Source organism: Branchiostoma floridae, chromosome 1 (genome assembly GCF_000003815.2).
Source record: "Branchiostoma floridae strain S238N-H82 chromosome 1, Bfl_VNyyK, whole genome shotgun sequence".
NCBI lineage: Eukaryota > Metazoa > Chordata > Leptocardii > Amphioxiformes > Branchiostomatidae > Branchiostoma > Branchiostoma floridae.
This window is the reverse complement of record NC_049979.1, coordinates 765,643-782,078: the sequence shown is the minus strand read 5'-3', so window position 1 is coordinate 782,078 and position 16,436 is coordinate 765,643. Positions and strand designations below refer to the sequence as shown.

General features: G+C 42.1%; 2 protein-coding genes across 2 annotated transcripts in view; one reads left to right on the top strand and one right to left on the bottom strand.

Annotated features, from left to right (window-relative positions):
• LOC118418564 (DNA repair protein RAD51 homolog 1) overlaps positions 1-11,700 on the bottom strand; it is a 12,203-nt gene extending 503 nt beyond the window's left edge. Inside the window, exons 1-9 of the mRNA XM_035824558.1 lie at positions 11,536-11,700; positions 11,001-11,110; positions 10,067-10,204; positions 4,341-4,458; positions 3,671-3,762; positions 2,465-2,559; positions 1,587-1,700; positions 1,009-1,138; positions 384-505 (exon numbers count right to left, since the gene is read on the bottom strand). Of these exons, the coding sequence (XP_035680451.1) occupies positions 384-505; positions 1,009-1,138; positions 1,587-1,700; positions 2,465-2,559; positions 3,671-3,762; positions 4,341-4,458; positions 10,067-10,204; positions 11,001-11,087 (896 nt within the window). The 5' untranslated portion in view covers positions 11,088-11,110; positions 11,536-11,700. The remainder of the gene's footprint in view (positions 1-383; positions 506-1,008; positions 1,139-1,586; positions 1,701-2,464; positions 2,560-3,670; positions 3,763-4,340; positions 4,459-10,066; positions 10,205-11,000; positions 11,111-11,535) is intronic.
• A 113-nt stretch (positions 11,701-11,813) lies between these two features.
• On the top strand, positions 11,814-15,837 carry LOC118421189 (N-acylneuraminate-9-phosphatase-like). Its single transcript, XM_035828354.1, has 3 exons — positions 11,814-11,960; positions 14,709-14,815; positions 15,435-15,837. Exons 1-3 carry the CDS (start codon positions 11,865-11,867, stop codon positions 15,835-15,837), a joined length of 606 nt encoding a protein of 201 aa, XP_035684247.1. The 5' UTR covers positions 11,814-11,864.
• Positions 15,838-16,436: the final 599 nt, after the last annotated feature.

Here is a 16,436-nt window from a genome sequence, read left to right as displayed (position 1 = left end):
TCGAGCATCCTAATCTGCAAGTTTCAAAAAACAGGATCTCTAGTCCCTTGTAAATACAATAATAGGAAAGATGTAAAGTGCAACTCCTAGGGAATTGCTTTGTCTTTTCTATTTGAAATTTTGTATTTAAAAATGCCAGAGCTTCCATCTTCGGGGTCTGTGTCCTTCTCCTGGACTTATAATTGTCTACATGCTTTCTTGTGTGCTTTTACCCAAGGCTGGACAAGTCCACTAGCCTGATTGTCTTTACGCAGACAGAGAGCGCAGATCGGGCAAGCACAAGTCCCACCCTTCTCCGGTTTATCGTCTGTTATTCCTCGTCAGGCGAGGGTTAGACGCTACACTGTTATTTATCATAATAGATGAAATCTAATGCTACAGACCTAGTAGTTGAGGCGTGGGCCATGATGTTTCCTCCGATGGGCTTCTTTGGGTCAGCAGCAAACATGGCCGCTCCGTCCACCTGAGCCACCACCTGATTGGTTATCACCACGGAAATACCAAACTGGGAAAAATACAAACATGTGTACATGAAGGTTGGACATCCAGGTAATGAGGACATACAATACTTAGGTTTCTCAAGCATGTTTTTCTCAGTCATGGAGGCTATCTGGAAAATGTGACTGTTTACAAAATCTACTTGTATCCTGTGGCTTGAGTAACTAACTGTTGCACTGACTGAGTGAGAACAAAAATGTGATGAGTGTTGTATGTGCTATGGAATTGTTTCCAACATGTTCTCCTAATAATATCTAATGCAACAAAAAATTGTGCTTGAACAATGTAAAATACTAGTATATCCATATGATTAGAATATGATATTGAAAATACCAGTGTCCTGATGTATTTGTTGGATCACTTCTGCTGTATTCTACAAAAAAAGGAGAATCCCTACGATTTCCTAGGCTACCTTAACCTACCATAATTTTATTCCGGACTGTAATCTGATTTGACCGTAATCCCATTTGACACAATAAAGTCCCCACAAAAGTAATGAGATAAAAGTACCTCATCAGCGAGCCTGAGCAGCATCCTCAGGAAGCGCGCCAGGTGCATCTGTCTGGCCGACAGCTCACCGCGACCGGAGTAGTCTGTACGATAAAGTGCCGTGGCACTGTCTACGATCAGCAAGGCGTATCTATGGAAGACATTGAGTGAAAGTTAGAAACAGAGAATGACTGCAATGATCTTGAAAATAGCTAACCTGATTTCAACTGTAGCACCACACCAGTTGCAGCAGTAGCATGTTTGTAAGCAGTGCCTTGTGTAGACTTTGATGTTGTACTTGTTGAACAAGCCCTGAAATAAAATATCTCACTGCAGGCGATTTGTAACAAAAATGCCTGCAATGTCTCATGTTGCATGAATGGCAAACGTATAAACGAATAAATGACTGTGCAAGAAATAGAGTACAGTCTGTATTTCTATCATTGATCACCTGGACATTTTGAGATGATAATAATTTGGTATTTCCCTCCCAAGGTTAGCCCTTAACAGTAGCCAACAGCTACTTGGGGAACCTTGGCTGTTGTACAGCCAAACAATAATAAACAATAAGCATTTGGAGATTTATGGACTTTCCCCACCTTGACTCTGCCATCATGGCCGAGGCCTGCATGAGCAGCTGTGACTGGTGGTCGGAGTTGAAGGCACGCGCACAGGCAACGTTGTCCAACACATCCGGACCTGACAGGTTAAACCTGGAGTCGGGGAGACAGATGTTTCAGCTTTGATTATCTTTAGCTTACTAAAATGCTGAGGAGGAACTTAGACTCATTAGGACTTTAAATGGTGTAAACTGTATCTCTGTTATATATATTTTGTCTGACCATTTCCTCTTACCTTGTGACCTCAATGAAAAGTGGCCTGCAGGCCGATTTGAGCTTTCATGAATAAACAAAAATTCAAACAAACAAACAAATAAACAAACAAACTCTTCACTTAATGTCACTGTGTGGTGAGGCATGCCTGGCATAAGGAAATACCTGAGGAAACACGGACAAACGAACACACCGAAAACAAAGCCTCCGTTCTCGGAAATAACAAGGGGACAAATGCCACCTACCGACTGAGCAACTGCTCTTTCAAACAAGGGAAAGAAACAAGGATGGACTGTTTGTTTGTTTGTTTGTTTATTGAAATCTCCATTAGACTTATAAGTAAAGTCTATTCTTCCTGGAGTCCATGATACAAAATTATAGAAAATCAAAATAACATAAGTCAAATATACGTGTGAATGAAGTTTACCGTAGTATTAAAAGTCAAGTTTAACTGAAATCTGACATTAAGTCTGGATTCCTATCTGAATGTTTGTAGCCATAATAGACAGCAGACGTGACTTGTTCAAAGCAAGATAACCAGCTACAGCGAACTTGTAAAGGTGGTGTTGTATGTCTCAGGACAACCATACCAGCCTTGTTACGAGCTGACTGACACACAACTTTCAGGAGTAAGTTCTACCAACCTTTCTGCCACCGCGATGAGTCGCTCTGGTCTGAAGGTCCCCTCCGTGTCGATGTACAAACACTTCCCCTCCCCTCCGCCCTGGTCCACTGGCAGCTGCCAATCAAAATAGTGCAAGTTCAGTCCCCTATCCAACATCCATGCTGTAAACACAGGGCTCGAAATACTTTTTCTGCATACCTGCACTGGTGCAGGTAACATTGAAAATTACCTGCACCAGATAAATTTTACCTGCACCACTCTGAATTTAGGAAATATGGATCATACTAATATTGTTCAGGAACCATTGAGATTTTTCTTCTATACTCTATAGGTGGTAACAGTCAATGCAGCTAATAAGAATCCAAATACACCTACATCATATGACCGTTATGTATAAAACCTAGTACATGGACCGGTGCAGGTTAGGTGCAGATAGACACCAGAAATACCTGCACAGCTCCAATTTTACCTGCACTAACCTGCATATGCAGGTAGTATTTCGAGCCCTGAAACATGTTACAGAACTGACCCTTTCTTCAGATCTTGGTCCATGTAGAAGCTCAGTGAAGAGTTGCTAGGACAGATTTCTGTCAAGCACATTGTGTTTCGTTTCAATCATGCCTCCAACCAACTTGGTACGTTTACCTCTTCACTGGTGAATGGCAAGTAGATAAGCAGAGCAGCAGTGTGTTCATTTGTGTGCATATGCAGGGTTCGAAATACACATACTTAACTTGCAATTTGCACATAATTTTTGAGATTTGCATGTAAAATTATTCTGAAGTTGCAATCTTGCATGTTGAAAATACCTGGCCTATTGGAAAAATACTGAGGAATTAGACCCCCTACTCTTAGACAAAAAGACAAATGGACGTGTGTCTTTATCCTTCCTTGTTTTTGCCAGTAACTTTCTCCAGTAGCTTTACTAGATGTAATCAAAATTCACCGATTCAAGCTAGCGATACTCGTCGCCATCGCCGCCTAGTTGTATTTTGCATGTAAATTTTTCAAATTGCATGTAAAATTTTTGCCAACTTGCAATTTTACATGTAGCAAAAAAAAAGTATTTCGATCCCTGATATGTATTGCATGCATGCAAACAGTATGTATGAATTTATGTGTATGCATGTGTGTGTGTGTGTGTGTGTGTGTGTGTGTGAGTGTGTGTGTGTGTATGGGAGTGTGTGTGTTTTTGTGTGTATATGTATATGAAAGCGATACATACCTGGCACGTGACTGCGAGTGTGTGGCACAACTGTGTCTTCCCTGTACGGAACTCCCCAAACATCTCTGTGATAGATCCTGTCTCTATTCCTCCTGTAAATGCAACACACAAAATGTGTCATGAAAACTTCAACAAACCAATAGTGGCAGAAGCAGGATCAACTGTACAGACTCAATAAGAAAATATTAATACGAAGGCTCCCTGTCCATTGTTCTTTCATCAGTTTTTTTATACACTTCATCATGATAGCATGTAGTAGCTAAGAGAATTTTGACAAAGGTCAGGGCTCGAAATACTGGATGCATGTGCACCCAGGTGCACCCAAAATTGGAGATGTTTTTCTGTGGTTGCACAGGGTGCACCCAAATATTTTCTTAGGTTTGTGTATGTAAAGATATCAAAGTATACTAGTATACATCATATTCTTGACATCTAAGTGTTAGAAAGATGATAAAAATGTCTATCATGGTACTTGTTTAAGAATTTGATAGCTTGTAACTTAGTTTTATTTCTAGGTTATTACTTAATTTATGAAAATAAGTGGTGCACCCAAAAATTTTATGGTGCGCCCAATTTCTTAAGCTGGGTGCACCAGTGCACCTAATCCCAAAAGTGAATTTCGAGCCCTGAAGGTGCATTTAAGTATCAGCAGGAGATGAATCATGAGTACCTTGCAGCAGCTTGTCCAGCTCCTTGGAGCCTGTGGTGATGGAGATCATCTCAGATCTCCGGGCGTGGAAGTCTGTTGCCGTGGTGAACCCCATGGGAACCAGCTTACACGCCTCCGCCTGGCAATCACACATGTTACCATTTATATATATATATAATTATAAACTGTACATTCATTTTTTCCGAGAGGTTCAATTTTCTGGCACTATTTCATATGACAATCTTCTGCTTTTGTAAAAAAAAAAAACTCCAAGGAACAACTACAATCAGAAATACATTGTACTGTAAAATACAAAGCAAGTACACATTTGTAGCAAGTGTAACAAAATGTTTCCTTCGTGAGATACATTGCGACAAGCAACTTCCAGATACTAAACTACAGGCAAAGTTTTGACAGAAAATATAATAAAGTAATAGGATTATAAACTTGTAACAGTGGCATATTTGGCCATGTTATGATAATATTGTTGATACTCTTTTTACTTCTATGTATGTTTAGTTACAGCCCATAGCAACAGTGATGTTTGTCTTTGCGTTCACACCTTGTATATTATGTATGCATGTAGCAGTCTTTGATCTTGTAGGTTGTTATCCTTGTGTTAATTCTGTCTGCCAGTTCTGTTCTGCAAGACAATAGGATTGTCTGGCCAACACAACCTTGTACTTGTTTGTTAAAAGTAACAGGACTAGTTCATCCATATCAATAGAATAATGCCGACGAATTAGGATAGGATAAATAGAACAGCAAACTAGAGTTAGGGGTTCAGTCCATGTAAGAGAACAGTCCGTACAGAGGAGCACGTGCACTGTCGTAACTGGAATACCCGCCGAGCCGCGTTGAAGCCTGATCCGTGTCTGTAACTGTGAGTATAGTATTGTATAGTATAGTAAAACACAACGCAATGTCCTACCTTATGTAATATTGTCCCAACGGCTCGTGTAACTTATGGTTAGGGATTCCTTAGTGCATTGATTGTCATATTTGTTGTTACCGGATTGTATTGTTGTGCTCCAATAAATGTACTTCACTGGGACCAGAATCTAGTCGAACCGTCTTTGCCTTTCTTTAGTATTAGAGTAAAGTTACGGTAAAGTAAGTGGTTACAAATTGGTGCCTAATGACCAGGATTCTGTCCCTCCCGGTGGAGTATTTGTTGGAGTGGTAAAGTCTTGTTGTTACTAAGTCTAGTAGCTATGCACATGTTTGTTCTGAGCACCAGTTCAAGTATTGTAGTCGTCCTGACTTGTTTGGATGTGTTTATGATGGGACATGGCGGTTTTTAGCCCTAAATTATGATCGTTTTGCTATCGCTGTTGGAGATGTCCGAGATTTAATGGTTTTGTCTGGTGTTCAGATTTGCTTACATGTACATGGTCGTGATAGAATAAATTGTGCTCTCAGAAATTCCCAGGGAGGTGGAATGATGTGCTGTCGGCTATTGTTGTTAATAGATAGCCAAGTGGAGGTGATTTTGTCTCGAGTTAGTTTTTGGGTGAGATAGGTTGTAAGTCCTGCGTCAGGTTCAGACATTATGAAGTGCCAAGGTGGATTGGTGTTCTTTCTTTGTCGAAACTTATGCAGTCTAGAGCGTCTGTCTAACGTTTGGTTTTTGGTTTTGACAAGAATGTCCTTTGGTTTTACATGGTCAATATTGTTTGTACATTGCATGAAGGCTTTCGTGGTTGTCTGATTATGCAGAATCGTCATTAGTCCTTGCATAGGCTGAGTTTTGATGTTGTTTTGTTGCCTAAATTCTAAATTAGAATAAGTTGTTTGATTGTTCTACCCAGTGTATGTATAAGGACCTGTTTGTTTGTATAAGCCTGTGCGCATGGTAATCGTGGAAGTTATTACAAGTCTTTCTGCAGTTGTACAAGTAGACTAGGTAATATGTTTTTCTGTGCAGTGTAGGTCTCTGAGTTTAACTGTTAGCAAGAACATTACACGGACGCCTTGGTTCTTGTCGTCGAGTCAGGCTTTGCGTAGAGTTTGTGCAATGGAAACGGGAGGACGGCGTGTTTTGGGTGGCCATGCCTGCCTGGGTCAGGGCGGACGGTACGCGCCTGATGCCGGTGTAGGGGCACCGACACCGAGGTCTGTCCCAGGATTGTGCCAAATCTCGGGAGTTGATGAGAGGCAGTACAAGGGTTTGGTGGTTTTGTTGTGGCAAACAGTACTACAGATGGAGCGTGCACATAAAGAACATATTATCAAGCTGTGTCAACGGTTTAATGAGTCCATTGTCATTCTTCAGGAACGTTTTGTTAGAAGTTGTTCCTTTCGAGTTGGTGGTAGGACGGTCAGGTCCCCACAGACACACCCGTGTGTTCTGTGCCACAAACTTGGACATTGGAAGGGAACTTGTTATCTAAATGTTGGCAATGTAAACAAGAGTAGACCCAGTCATTTTAGTCGTAGTAGACCGTCTCCAAAGACGCATCCTTGTTTTGTATGTCGCCGGTTTGGTCATTGGAAAGCACATTGTCCTTTAAGGAAAAGGAATGGCAACAGGAGCAATGTTGTGGATGACCAGGTTAAATGTGCAGGCAATGTGAAAGAAATACACAAGTCAGTGTCTGGGGTGTCTGAAGTTGATACATGTAATGCTGAGTCCAAACCTGTTCATTGTGAAGACAAGGAAAAGGCTCGAGACAGTGTTCCTTCACGTAGGGATGGGCTCCATGTATTAACCCCGGGGACTCGAGTCAAACGGCAGACAGTCCGCGGGCCAGGGGGCCTTGTACCCCCATGTGTTGTTGTTCCAGGTGATGGCAGTACAACAGACAGCGACGACGATGAAGTTGACACTGTGGAGTATGCAGGGCAGCCGACCGATGCCAAGACAGTGGGTGGTGGAGAGGACCCACAAGCTTTGGAGCAGGCTGGTGGTGCGGTCCAGCCAGACGCGGTCGGTGGAGACGATGTCGCCCAGCAGGTAGTCCCAGCCCAAGCAGAAGGTGATCCGGAAGACGAGGCAACAGGTGTCCCGGCTCAGTCAGAGAGCGAGGCACCCGTCCGGACGGAAGACGGGACAGCAGGTGACCAGGTGAAGTCAGGGAGTGAGGAGCCCGATGGGGAGACAGTGCAGCCAGCTGAACACACCAGTCTTGGAGATGCATCGGACAGCGATGATGACGAGGATGGCGCTCCAGCCCTACGACGGTCGACCCGCACCCGTCATCCCCCAGACCGTTATGGATTCTATGTGAACACTGTGAACTCCTGTCCTTCTCCAAACAACATGCCTGTACGTGACGTACACCCAGCGAAGGCGCTGAGTATTGTAGACCAGTCTAGTAGTGTTAAGGCAACACGGAGGTCAGGCAACCTAGAGAAGTGTCCCGATATGGCAGAACAGGTGACTTTGCCATCTACTCAGGGTCAGCGGGGCATATGTCAGGAGAAAAAGGCATCAGACACGTCCGTGAGGTCACCACTGGGCAGCATTATTCGTTCCTTCAGGAACTTGTTTAAGTAAGGAAATGGCGGTTTGGGGTCACGACATTATTGTCACGTCTGTCTTGTATGTCATGTGTACTTGGTTCATGAGAGAACCGATCAAACTGCAATGTATAGAGTGTGCGTTCGAGTATCTGTAAGCCCTTCCATAGAAAGCAATGACGTGTGTTCATTGTGCCGGCACGGTCAATCGGCCGTGTCGGGGCGGAGTAAGGCCGATCCTAGTAGCGACAAACTAACTAGGGAGAGGTAAATGGGCTCGAAGCGCGGTGACGCTAGACCCCCCTCTCCGAGAGGTCTCCGCTTTAAAAGTTGGGCTGAGGCCGTGAAATACGGTACTCAACAGGCTGTCGTCACTCAGAGGTTACTATACTTACTGTATCCGCCATTTCCCGGGGAGAAATAAGGTGATATATAAACTTATGGTGGGTTGCCATGGTGATCTGCTGACCCACACCTCATAACGTGCTCTGTGCTGGAAACTCCGGCGTGTGTCACGCTGCCCTCAGTTCTTCGTAGAGTCGCAATGCAACTGTGGTTCCTGTTTACACGAAATTTTTGTGCCATGGTGACACTTCACTCAATGCCTGAGCCAGTTGTGTATTGTACCTTGTTTTCATTGTATGGTTTCCTTGAAGATAATGAATCTATTGTCTCAGTGTGTCCAGATGAGGTGAAGAACAATCGAGTGTTGATTATGTCAATCAGGCGCGAATCTATGATCATATGTGCTATTGACTATGGAAAGAAAAGAAAAAAAAAAACTTTGTTGATTCTGGAATATCTGTGTAAAAATATTCATTTTCTTTACCACTGTATTGCCCAAGTAAAAAAAAAAAAAATTTGATCATGTATTTTATGCTCTATTGTTGTTGAAAAAAATGATCATGTATTTTATGCTCTATTGTTGAAAATGTGACAAGGTGCGGGAGCACCTTTTCTTTCGAAGGAGGGGGGTAGATGTAACAGTGGCATATTTGGCCATGTTATGATAATATTGTTGATACTCTTTTTACTTCTATGTATGTTTAGTTACAGCCCATAGCAACAGTGATGTTTGTCTTTGCGTTCACACCTTGTATATTATGTATGCATGTAGCAGTCTTTGATCTTGTAGGTTGTTATCCTTGTGTTAATTCTGTCTGCCAGTTCTGTTCTGCAAGACAATAGGATTGTCTGGCCAACACAACCTTGTACTTGTTTGTTAAAAGTAACAGGACTAGTTCATCCATATCAATAGAATAATGCCGACGAATTAGGATAGGATAAATAGAACAGCAAACTAGAGTTAGGGGTTCAGTCCATGTAAGAGAACAGTCCGTACAGAGGAGCACGTGCACTGTCGTAACTGGAATACCCGCCGAGCCGCGTTGAAGCCTGATCCGTGTCTGTAACTGTGAGTATAGTATTGTATAGTATAGTAAAACACAACGCAATGTCCTACCTTATGTAATATTGTCCCAACGGCTCGTGTAACTTATGGTTAGGGATTCCTTAGTGCATTGATTGTCATATTTGTTGTTACCGGATTGTATTGTTGTGCTCCAATAAATGTACTTCACTGGGACCAGAATCTAGTCGAACCGTCTTTGCCTTTCTTTAGTATTAGAGTAAAGTTACGGTAAAGTAAGTGGTTACAAACTGAAGTACAAATTACACTATAATGCATTAGATTGTAAAAGATATCCACATATTGTGACTTTTATTTTCTATATAAGTTTGCTCAGTGCAAAGCCTCATGGACCACTTCTGGGCACTGAACTAGCGCTCATTGTAGCAGCATCTACCTACATGTCAGAAACATCAAGTGTGTATCTTGCCATCCTCCTAACGCCCGGTCCCCAACGGTATTAGCCTATGGGGCCCTGCTATCTCATGCCCTATCAGTGGTTATTATGATTGTCGCCACAAACAAGCTGTCAACCAATCAGAGAATAGGCCTTTCTTGGGCTTGTTGCTGTCGCAAGCTGTCTCGCAAAGGCCGCTGGGAAGCTATCAGCCAATACATGGCTCCATCCTCCTACGCCCGATCCCCAACGGCTGACTGCCCATATAAGGGCAAGCTCATTAATATTTATAAGTAGGGCGGTCCCTAACTGGTCTGAGTGCACAAGATAGCAGAGGTAAACACAAGGAGTTTTGACACGACTGTGGCTCCTCTGCGTAGGAGAATGGTATCTTGCGTGTATAAATATGAACTTCATGCATTGGTGCATGCATGTGTCATAATTTGTGTGTCTGTCGGTTTGACAAGGAACACCTCCTACCAAAATTTTATCAGCCTTGGCCTCGCTGATGCCCTTGATGTTGATGAGCTGTTTCTTGGGTGCGTAGGCCACGGCCTCCACCGTGTAGAACCCAGCCTCTTCCAGCTTCTTCACATCATTGGAGCTGATGCCGTGTTGCTGAGGAAGGCAATCAACAAACAAAACATAATCAGGGCTGGAAATACCACCTGCATATGCAGGTTAGTGCAGGTAACATTGGAGCTGTGCAGGTATTTCTGGTGTCTACCTGCAACTAACCTGCACTGGTCCATGTACTGGGTTTTATACATAATGTCCTGTGATGTAGGTGTATGTAGATTGTTTTTACTTTTTTTTAGCTGCATTCAATTGAGTTTTACCACCTATCAACCCTGATAATCTGTATCTTTAAATAAATTGTTTTTTCCACCCTTATCTTCTCATTTCAACTTCAATGGAAGGTTGACTTGAGACTCTCATCATAGCCTGATTACTTTGCGTTTACAGCGGCCTGTCCTTTCCTCTAGCCCCCTTGAAGAGGGACCGTCACGGAAAGCGGAGTTTGCATTACACCGATCCAGTTACTCATGGCTAAAGAAAGTTCACACAAACTAGAATATTCTTCCATTTTCACCCCAGTTTCCAGTTACAATTCTCAATGGTCCGTAATAATAAAATGCTTGTTTTCAAGCAGAGTTTGATTGGGAAGATTTTAAACTTCTTTTGGCCCATTTTCTGGCAGCTGGCTATTACTGAGTATAAGAAATCGTTAATCTCTGAGCAGATTTATCGGTGGCAACTGGCAAGGCAGTATCCAAAGGGCCAACTGGTATCCAACTGGCCCTTTGGACACTGCCTTGCCACCAATAGAGCTGGTATTATTATTAATGAAAAGGTCACAACTGAATTGTATTGCATGTCTTCCTGATCTGCTTGGAGGGAACTGTTTTGGTACCTCCAGGGATTTGACCAGCATGGGTCCAAAGTTCTCATCCTCCTCCTCCTCCACAACAGCCTGGGGGCGCTCCATCTGCATCGCCATGGTTACGGGATGGGGAGAGGTTCCTGCATCAAAGTCAATTTGCGCCATGTCATATTTGTTGATATATTCTATCATATTATACAGTGAGTCTGACAGTCAAATATGACTAATTAACTACACAGTACACCCCTCTTTTGAGGTGGCAACAAAAATTACATAAGTTATTTGCATATCAGCAAACCATTACATATTTATTCTAAAATCTACATCTATGCAAACTTTAAATTTGATAAACACCAAGGCCACAGTTTCTGCGTTCACAGTTTCAGTAGAAACCACGAAAAGCCATGATTTCCGCGTCAGACATATTTCCTGAGCCGACTTTTTGTAAACATGACAGGTCTGGGCATGCATAATTTTGGTGGACCATGTTCAGAACCGTTTTACACGACAAAGCAAAGGTATTATCCTTCAAGATTACTTCCAAGTTGTTCCTGAGACACCTTACCTCCCTTGGAAATATCTAAAGATCACCCTTTTCCCTGAGAAGTGAGAATTTGTGGTGCAGAAATCCTGAAGGAAACCCGAAACAGTTCGCTGTTGTGTTCGTCTGACCCGCCAAAACTGCTGACGTAACTACCGAGCATCATGGGTAATACAAATCATTTCACATCAAATCCATTTTTTCTGCATGAATATCATCATTAAAACTCTATATCACGTAAATTGAAACACATTTGACTTTTTATTGTAGTATTTTAGTGCAGGAATCGTTATTAAGAATGGAAAAATTATGCCTGACCTTATTTAACCTCTGTGCATCTTGGGTATTTCAAGATGGCGCTGAATACGAAGAAGGTGGCGGCAATAATTTTTGACTTGGACAACACGTTGATACCGACCAAAGAAGCGGACGACGAGGCTTACGAATTGGTAAGTATCTGCCTCTAGGTGTCCCTGTTGGCTACATGTATTTTTCTGTGCTGGTTCTAGTCGGAGTTTGCCATGTTCGCCGGTCGTTTGACAGGTCTGACCACAAGCATATAAAACACACGTAGTCACGTAGTACACGTAGACACTCTGACAACAACAATAATTTGCAATCGGCGTCGACGTGCTTTTGGCAGGTTTTAGTTTACACCTTACCTAGACGAGAGCAACAATAACAACAACAAAAAAGGGACTACCTCGTCATATGTTTGAATTTTTCTTTTCTATTTTTCTGACAGAGGTACGTATTTTTTTCTCAGCGGCCTTGTCCCCAAAATTACTATATGGCCAACTCAAGGACACGCTTCCCATCAATTTTTCATACATCAGGAAATGCGTGGTAGATTTTCATGGCCATTGTAATCCCTAATTTGCAATATTCTGTACTGATATGTCATCTCTTTCATCATGTTTAATTTTTTTTTTTATTGACCTAGACTTCCTCCTTCGTTTTTCCTGATTTCTTGGAAATTACTCACTAGTCACTTCCTTCTGCTGCTTCTAGTAAGCAATAGGAAGTTGTGTGCTTTAGTCATCAAAAACAAAACACAACTCTGACCAGACCCTGTTAATCAGGCCTTTTATCATCGACTTAAACCTTACACATGTATACTAATTTAAAAGTGGCATATAGTGGCCAAGACAATATCCATGGGCCAAGACAGTACATACAAAAGTACATGTGCCTGGCAGCCAAGACAACTTATCTAATTTGCCAATATGGGCAGTATCCATGGTAAAACACAGTGTCTGTGGGCAAAGTCAGTATCCATTGGCCACCAGTGCTCAGGGAACTGAGAAACATCTGACGAGAAAGGACGTTATCGTCCTTGATTTGAGATTGATCATGTACGACTTCATTTGTGTAGGTCTGTGGCGTAGAGCAAAAATCAATGCCAGTCTGTGACTTGTCTCATAATCGCCCTTTGACGTCACACAACAGCTTACCAGCAGGGTGTGTCTGCTCATGTAATCAGCAACCATCAAAGCTCCTGCCCATTTAAATCCTATTTGTTTTTGTCTAAAGATTTCCAACACAGTGCCTGCACTAATTCTTCTCTGGGTCTGTGACGTCTTGTCTCAAACTGGTAGTAATTTTTAACTACCGTTAGTAAAGGAAGACTTTCTGTTTTTACACTTTTTTTCCAATCAAGTTCAATACTTATAAGAGGCTGATGTCGTCATTGTCTAACAATGGTGGCTCACCATATGACATTTGCATATATACAAAAAGTCAATTAGGAAAAAAGTCAAATTTAGAATAGTAGAAAATGAAAATACTATTTAAAGAATGCACATCTTGGCCCCAAATTACTTTCTTGTTGTCATCCACAGGCGAAGAAATAAATTACCAGCAGGGTGTGTCTGCTCAAGTAATCAGCAACCATCAAAGCTCCTGCCCATTTAGAATAGATCCTATTTGTTTTTGTCTAAAGATTTCCAATATAGTGCCTGCACTAATTCTCTGGGTCTGTGACGTCTGGTCTCAAACTGGTAGTAATTTTTAACTATCGGTAAAGCTAAAAAAACTAGTAAAGGAAGACATTCTATTTTTACACTTTTTTTTTTTCAATCAAATTCAACTCCAACAAGAGCCTGATGTTGTCATTGTCTAACAATGGTGACTTATACAAATAATATGTAACATGATTTGCATACAAGGAAAAAGTTAATTCATTCAAAGCAATTTTAGAATACTAGTAGTAAAAAGTCAAAATACTAATGAATGCATCGTTTCACGATCTCGGCCCAAACATGACTTTCATATTATCATCAACGGGCAAAGAAATAAATGCTGAGCAAATCAAACGGGTTGTACTAGCATCAAACTTCAGTAAAGTTCAATACTGGATGTTCTGTATTCTGTATACCATGTCTGACGCTGTAGGGCACATGAAAGTGAAACTTTTGCATGTATGGTAAAGAACCTAGTCAATGCATCTGCATGTTTCTGTTTGTGAGTGTCTGTACTATAATTGTCTGTCTGACAGTGACTGTATGTTTGGTTGAATGTGTGTGCATTTCGGCTTGTTATATAATGGATAAAACCATTATTCAAAGGGAGGAATGTTGTGATTTCGTGGTGTAATTATTTTGCAGTGGAGGGGACACTAAAAACCTTGAACATAAAATCGTGCAAAAATGTCAAGATTTACAGTACAATAATCAGTATCAGACAGGTTCCTACCATGATTCTTCACAGCATAGGAGCCATTGTGGTGGGAAGTGGTGCAGGTATGCACACTGAAAATTTTACAGTCTGCACAAGTTGTAACTTTGTTACCCTCAGAGACACTATTTCCTGCAATTTGATGACCAAAGTTAGTGAAAGAAAGCCTATAGTTTTTTTCCTTTGCAAAAATTGTTAAAAAAAACAATAGAAAGCCCCCTACACTGGTTGAAACACAGAAAAGGGACCCATATCACAGTGAAGGGGATACAAATCACATCGTAGAGGCCCTCTATGCTATGCTGCACCGTACCATAAAAACATTGTAATTTTTTCAGAGGCTAAATCGTCACATTTCCCTAGCTGCCCTTTTGTTTGTCAGACCTGCTCACTTTGACACATTGACATAGAAAAGGGCAGCTAAGATAGCGTAAAAATTCAGCTTCCACATCTGCTTAGAGATTGAGTGGCACAGCATTCTTTTGTCATATTTTCAAATGTCTTCGTTTCCCTACCTGCAGGTTAGGGAGGTGATAGAGGAAGCATGTCCGGGATACGACACCGCTGCCATGACCTCCAAGTTCAGGGTCGACCTGGGCTGGAACGAAGGGTGTGACCCCGACGGCAGGTTTGTTTGTTTATTTGTTTGTTTGTTTGTTTTGCATTACTGGAAAACTGTCTTAAACTGTAAGTTGTGTAATGCACCTGCTTTGCACAGAAAGTTATCCCAAACCAAAGCTACAGTAGTTACTCATTTCTACCTGAGTTGAATGAGGAAATATGGCACAACATTCGGGCATGATAGGGATCGGAACCCAGATCGGAACCCAGAACCTTTATATTCTTAAGTTTCTAGAGTATTACTTTAGATATCAATACCTATTGAATATTTTTAAAACTATGATTGTGTTTGGTGGAAGTTTCAATATATCGTTCACTGTTTCATTATACCGTCCACTGCTGTGGAAAAGCTTCATGAATATTAAAATAAACAAATAACACAAATAACACAGAGCTCTTGCCCCACTATATGTTTTGAACCATGTATGTGTAGTGATATAGGTTGATAGATTTATTAGGACTCCATGTAATCTGTATCTCTGTTATAGTTTATCTGACCCTTACCTCACCTCCCTCATGACCTCAATGAAAAGCTACCTGTTGGCCAAGTTGAGCTTCTCACGAATAAATAAAGGTTCAAACAAACAATAAGTCAACAACCCTAACCACCCTGCCGCCCCTGTAAGGTTGACCGTGGACGAGTGGAGAACCCAGCTGTGGGAGAGCACCCTGAACGCGCAGGGCATCACGCAGTACAACGGGCTTCCCGCCAGGATGTACGCCACCTGGAAGCGGGAGCGGCTGAAGAGGATGGTGTTCACCCCGGAGATTAAGAAGATGCTGGTGGATCTGAGGAAGGAGTACAAGCTGCAGATGATGACTAACGGACCCCTGGAGCCACAGAGGAGGATGGTGTTCACCCCGGAGATTAAGAAGATGCTGGTGGATCTGAGGAAGGAGTACAAGCTGCAGATGATGACTAACGGACCCCTGGAGCCACAGAGGGAGAAGTCACAGGTATGTTTGTTTGTTTGTTTGTTTGTTTGTTTATGGTTGTTTTTAGGAGTACAAGCTGCAGATGATGACTAACGGGCCCCTGGAGCCGCAGAGGGAGAAGTCACAGGTATGTTTGTTTGTTTGTTTGTTTGTTTGTTTATGGTTGTTTTTAGGAGTACAAGCTGCAGATGATGACTAACGGACCCCTGGAGCCGCAGAGGGAGAAGTCACAGGTATGTTTGTTTGTTTGTTTATGGTTGTTTACAAGCTGCAGATGATGACTAACGGACCCCTGGAGCCGCAGAGGGAGAAGTCACAGGTAGGGCTGATAGTGATACCAGCTCAAAAAAGAAGTAGTAGAGTCATACGGTGTATTACAGCACCGTTGGGGTGACATACCCTTTCTTCTAGCTGAATACAAGACGGGGAATGCACCAGGTCTCCCATTATATAATAAAGAAGTCCATTAATCATGAGCTATTCCCAAACACTTTGAGGCAGTGGAATTTAGAATTGACACATACATTATTGTGCCAGGTCTCCCGTCTGGGTGAATGATATAAATCACTTCACTCCATCCTGGTGATTTGAAGTGAACCACTAACTCCAGACAGGAGCATTTGCTCCACTGCACAGCCGGGCATGCTCCTACTCTCTTTTGGTGGCCTAAGAGAATCAGGTAAGACCAACTT